This window comes from Zeus faber (genome assembly GCF_960531495.2).
Source record: "Zeus faber genome assembly, chromosome: 16".
In the NCBI taxonomy this organism is placed as follows: Eukaryota; Metazoa; Chordata; class Actinopteri; order Zeiformes; family Zeidae; genus Zeus; species Zeus faber.
Genome location: NC_137202.1, coordinates 9,342,210 through 9,348,036, shown reverse-complemented (window position 1 = coordinate 9,348,036; position 5,827 = coordinate 9,342,210). Strand labels below are relative to the sequence as shown.

Below are 5,827 nucleotides of genomic sequence, written 5' to 3'. Positions count from 1 at the left end.
TCTCTCTCGCTCTCTGACTGACTGTTGGAATGATTCTCTGCCTGTACTTTGATCTGTCTGACTGACTGAGACCGACTGTGTCTTGTTTGCCTGTATGTATGTGTCTGAGTGACTGTCAATCCGTGTGAGTGTTAAGTACAAAATAAAGATTATTATATTATAATGATTGTATTATGGTCTTCAAACACATTGTCAGTCAAATCTAAACCTTTTTTGTTGTTGTTGTGTTACTGCAAACAAACATGACAACTCTGAAGAAACACGAATATTGAGAATTTATATTAATATTCATTTATAGGCTACAGACCTCGATGCATTGGAAGATTGTAATACAATGCAAATCAATGTTGAGTTTATGGAGCAGTGAACACACCACACGCACGCACACACACACACACACACACACACACACACACACACACACACTTGGATGAGTGTTATTTGTAAAGCAAACAGTCACTTACCGGGTTTCTTTACACTTATGAGCTTCATTATGATGGGCAAATTATTGACAAGGCAATATTGGCAAGACACAACAGAATAAACGAAGCAGCCTCGGAGTTAGGTTCCCGAATGACAGACAGGCGCTGTCACCGCAGAGAGAAGCCGCTGTTTGAACTCATGGCACCGCACGGTCCCCAAGTTCACCGCGGAGCGTCGGAGCGGCCGGGGCGGCCGGGTTAAAATCAGGGGGCGGGGCCGCCCCGCGCAGCCCCGCCCCCTGGAGACAGCAGCCGGGCGCGCGATTGGCCGGGTGACGCCAAGCCCACTTATCACGAGCTTTTCCCACCACCGCCGCTCCACCAATCGGCGCGCGGCAGGCACGACCAGAGCTCCCATTAAAAACAAAGCACGGCGGAGCTGCTCCGCGCAGAGCGGCGCGGCGCTACCCGCTGCTCGGTACGGAGCGGCCCGGCGCGCCCGCTGCCCGGTGTGGTTCCGAGCGCACCGGTCACGATTAAAACGTGAAAAAAAAAAATAATAACAATGTTATCCTCACAACTCCAACGAAGGTCATATTCATATAAAAACATCCGACCAAATCGGGCTCCATCTCCCCCGTGTAAAGCCTCCACTTACGGGGTCGGTGTCGCCTCACTGACTCGGTCCTCCTCGGCAGCCTGCACCTCTTGGCCGGGGAGCCGCTCTCGGCGTCGTCGTGGTGGAAGCAGTGCAGGCTTTCGCCGGCGCTGCTGGTCCCGCCGGAGCCGAACGGAGCGCTGCAGCCCCCGTTGGCCATTGCGTGGCCGTGGAAGCCCCTCTGGCTCTGCCCGTTGTTGACATGAATAGGTCCCGAGGAGCCCTTCTTGTCCATCATTGACTTGGCTTTATCCATGTCTGCAGCTCGACGACCCGCCTCAGCATGTGCAGCGGTCCGGCTAGAAGGGCGGACGGCTCGGTGCAGTCAGCCCGGCGATCTGCCGTTAGCCCGACCAGCTTCCCTTTAGCCGGGCTAGCTGCTGTCAAACCGGCTGGCTGCCGTAAACCCGACTGGTTGCCGTAAACCCGGCTAGCTGCTGTTAGCCCGGCTAGCCTCCGTTAGCCTGACTAGCTCCAGTTAGCCTGACTAGCTCGCCTTCCTCGGTGCGGCGGACAGAAGCGCCCAAACTGCTTCACCTATCTGGGTCCTTTGGAAACGAACCGTTTGTTCGTGTCTTCCGCCAAAGAATCCACGTGGCGCATTTTCAAAAATGGTATAAAGATAAAAACGATGCCATTAACAAAGACGGAGATTTCATTGGAGGTCACTCGCGGTCATTTCCCAACGCTGTGATCCTGCGGAGCGCAGCGGTGCACCGTGTTGGGAGGATACGTCACGTCGTCACTCTGCTGTGGATCCAGTTCTACCGCTCAGGACACCTTGGTGTGTGTGTACACACACACACACACATATGCATGTGTGTGTGTCACATACACACAAACACACACACACATATGTGTATGTGTTAGTGTACACACACATATATATACATAATATATATACACGTAATAAATATATATGATCTACACACACAGACATCTTTTTTTAAATTAATATCTGGATATCCATTCTTGATGTTGTAAGGGGAATGAGCTTATGAAGATCCCATGTTAAATAAAAAAAATTACAAAAAACATTCTAGGTGATAAAAAGAAACATTCATACCTAATGGGGCACCTTAATATGCGCCAGGATAATGAATTAGGCCGACAGCGTGCACCTAATATAATGTTGCTTGAATATTGATGAATGGATGAGCCTGCTATGGCGACAATTAACCTGTGACTCCTTCATTGTTTGACCAAAGCTGCTCTTGTGCTTATGCTGTTAACGTTTTTATCACTGTTCTACATGTGCAATTACTATGGAAGCTGCAGTGCAGAGTGCAAAACAAGTTTCGCAACAGGGAACAATAAAAGCATATTCGATCATAATATATCACCGATTGCAGACTGTTTTTCTACAGAAACTGTAGTTTGGGGGCTGGGTGTCTTACCAATCCTCGCCTGTACATACACTACCACAAACAAAATGTGACTTCTGACAGAAATCCTAAACCTCTCTGTATCTGCTGTTCACGCATGGCCGCTTGTTCTCAAATTCCCTTCGACACCTGCAAATGCAAAGGTCACAGACTCCAACTACACTACCACACAAACACCTTGCCTCGCACACTCCCTCGCCGACCAAACAACGAGTAGGTGTTTTTATTCAAAGCACACGTACTTGAAACGAAAGGGGCGGTCTTTTAATAATCCATCGACAGCATGTTATTGCAATATTAGATTAATTTCCAAAACACTCAATGGATCCTGGTTAATGCTTTACGCCGCAATGGATTGAGCTCAGTTCCGTTTTCCTTAACAACTCGTCACAGGTTGTGCCGAGGTAGAAACGTGTCTGTGAGGATATTATCTGTTATTTCAAGAAGAGGCCGACACTGGGGGCCAGTACGGACATTAAGAACCAAGCAGAGTTCCCTCGATAAGCTTCGAGAGCAGATAAGACGTCACAGGAAAAAGCTGAGGCAGGGTGTTTACAGAGAAGAACGGCTTGGAGAAATAACAGGAAAAAGTAGAGCGAGTAGAGGAGAACCTCTGGAGCCCAGTTCATAACGAGATGTTCATGAATAGAACAGAAGCGTCGATCGTGGCAGGGCAGCTGGAGGTAGAAGAGTCTCTTCGTCTTCCTGTCCTTGTGTTTCCGTCGGTTCTACCAGGGCAGCTCGGATCCGTCCCAGGAGTAGAACCTCCCGGTGCGGTCCATGTTCAGAGAGTCTATGATTCCCATCATCAGGTCCACTGACTGCTCCGTGCTGAACAGTTGGGCTGCGGGGACGTTTCTGTGGTATGGGCGGGAGAGGTCGGTGTTCACTGTGCCCGGGTGTAAAGAAACACACACCACCTGAGAGAGAGAGAGAGAGACACACACACACACACACACACACACACACACACACACACACACACACACACACACACACACACACACACACACACACGACAGCCCAGTCAGCTCTGTTTCAGAAGACATGTCCTAAAACGAGCCCTTCAGATTTGTGTCTCGGTACTACGTAGCATTGAAACACATTCCACCCCACCCACAGCTGGAGTGGGACCCGACCTGCTAGCATCGAAGCTAAGAGCTAAGCATGGGAACTGCTCTGTTGGCTGCAGAGACCAGTAGAAATGTTTTAAAAGAAAGCGGAATTAATTCCAACTGTCTGTGACAAAACTGCAGACGATGGAAATCTAAGTATTTACTGTGCCTTTTTTTTGTGTGTGTGTGTCTCCACGGTAGGTCGACTGTACTGCAGGCTGCAGTGCGGGATCCGCTCTGCGTTTCTCCAAACAAAATCATATCATGTGTTTCAATCATGTGTTTATTTTACGACATTTCCGTAATTGAACGAAACAAAAAAGCTCTGAGCCCCACTGTACGCCGCGGTGCTCCAAGCTCCACGCTGCTCTGGACACCGCGGTGAAAGTCCCAACAAACTTTTAAATGAGGCCTTGTAGATCTAATACGAGCGAAGATTCAGCAGCTGGATCGCTTATTGCTTATGGACTGATAAGGTGAAAATGGTGACAGGTACGGAGTAAACGGTAAGCAGAACCTGGAAGCCATGCTCAAACGCCATTGGCTCACATGACTAGGGGCCTCAGGAGGGTGGCTCCTCCCACTTAAACAGCCCCTTTTCAGACAGGGTGGATTGGACACATGTGAAAATGGGTCAGATGCATAGTGGTATTTTCAGCAAAAAAAATTTGAAAACATGTTTTGGGGACCTCAGAGACCATATATTGAAGCAACACTCACTTTTTGACCTTAAATTACAGCTTCAACATTTTAATATGGAGAATGGCACCTCTTTCATTCCCACCCACCCCCCCGAACGCCTGTTCTTGCACTCTGTAACTTTGGTGTTCAGTACGAAACTGCTGGAAAGGCGCGTAACGCTTTACGGCACTGTGACACTTCCTTGATGTTTGGCTTTGGTAGTTGCCGTCTATTTGCCTGGTAAAATAAAAATAAAGAAACGATAAATTACAAATTTGCCTGTCAAAATGTCCGGTAATAATGCTCATACAGAACGTAGCCGCTCCACCTCCCCGACGGCGCAGACGGGCCGGTGGTGCGCCCGGCACCCGCACCTCATTGCGTCACGGGGGTTTGTTTCACCGTCTGACTCGCGCGTGTGAGCCGATCTGCCAGGCCGAGCACATCTGGTACCTCCGCCGGTAGCAGGGGAGCCCTGGACTGAGTGCTCGCTGAAGCGGCGAGGTCCGTGCAAGGGGCGCTGTAACCTAGGTGTACATTATATTTGCGTTTGTAACATAAACTGTTATTGAAACGTGACCGATAAGGTTCAAATATGTCCGGTAAAATAAAAATATTTCGGACACCGGACCGAATTTTACATCAAAGTTGCACTGAGAAACTGTCGGGGTGCCAAATCCCAAAAGCGACATAGTTCTGCTTTAACTTGGTGAAAAGGAGCATAATAGGTCCACTTTAAATGTGGTGCCGCATTGCATTGCGCTTTTTAACAATCAGCAGTTTTTACCCTGTTGGAGATGTATTTATTTTATTCCCGGACCACAAAAGTGTGAGGCACATCAAACAAGTGTCCAATACAATTGCAGGTCATTTTTTCTATTTTTATTTTACACAATATGTTATGATCTTATTTTCTGCAGCTACTGCCTCCATATTTCATATACAGTACATTTATAATATAGACTATGATATTAGTGAGACTGAACATACCTTGGCAAAAAATATGTGCGAAAAATTTGATTGTTTGGAAAATTGCAAGTTGTTGTAGGCTGGTGTCAGTTTCTCAGGAAAAAAAGGGATTTAAGGGATAATTTAGAATAAATGGAATGTGCATAATGTTACTAATGTTTGAGTAACATAAATGATGTGTTGATGCGTTTGATGATCGATTGCCAGGATGCTTTTCTGTCGTTATTAATACCTTCAGCATCCCCCTTTTAGTAATCACGTGTTTAAAAACTTAAATATTGTTTAAATATTGTTCCATCAATAATTCTCTGATCCGTATAGAAATGTGACGCAAACGTCACGCTCTATATTGAGCCCGAATTTAATCGGTTCCACTGATTGGTTGATCCTATTAATATTGAGAGGGCGCACGTACTATGGCCATCTGACCCAGACTCCACTGTGTCAGACTGCTGTAGCTCCAAACGGCGTTTCAAGACCCCCCGCTGAGCTCAGAACGCCAGTTGCCGCTTACGCAAGGGACACTATCACGGGTTATCGCCGCCGTATCATAAGGGAATACACCCCAGGGTGATAAATCAATATTGTCTTTCACTG

At 47.5% G+C, this 5,827-nt stretch overlaps 2 protein-coding genes across 2 annotated transcripts in view; both read right to left on the bottom strand.

The window, feature by feature from the left end:
* pank1a (pantothenate kinase 1a) overlaps positions 1 to 2,571 on the bottom strand; it is a 16,825-nt gene extending 14,254 nt beyond the window's left edge. The window contains exon 1 of the mRNA XM_080016077.1: positions 1,081 to 2,571. Within this exon, the coding sequence (XP_079872203.1) occupies positions 1,081 to 1,336 (256 nt within the window). The 5' untranslated portion in view covers positions 1,337 to 2,571. The remainder of the gene's footprint in view (positions 1 to 1,080) is intronic.
* Positions 2,572 to 2,707: 136 nt separating this feature from the next.
* LOC307241835 (C-signal) overlaps positions 2,708 to 5,827 on the bottom strand; it is a 5,123-nt gene continuing 2,003 nt past the window's right edge. Inside the window, exon 4 of the mRNA XM_080016078.1 lies at positions 2,708 to 3,385. Within this exon, the coding sequence (XP_079872204.1) occupies positions 3,194 to 3,385 (192 nt within the window). The 3' untranslated portion in view covers positions 2,708 to 3,193. The remainder of the gene's footprint in view (positions 3,386 to 5,827) is intronic.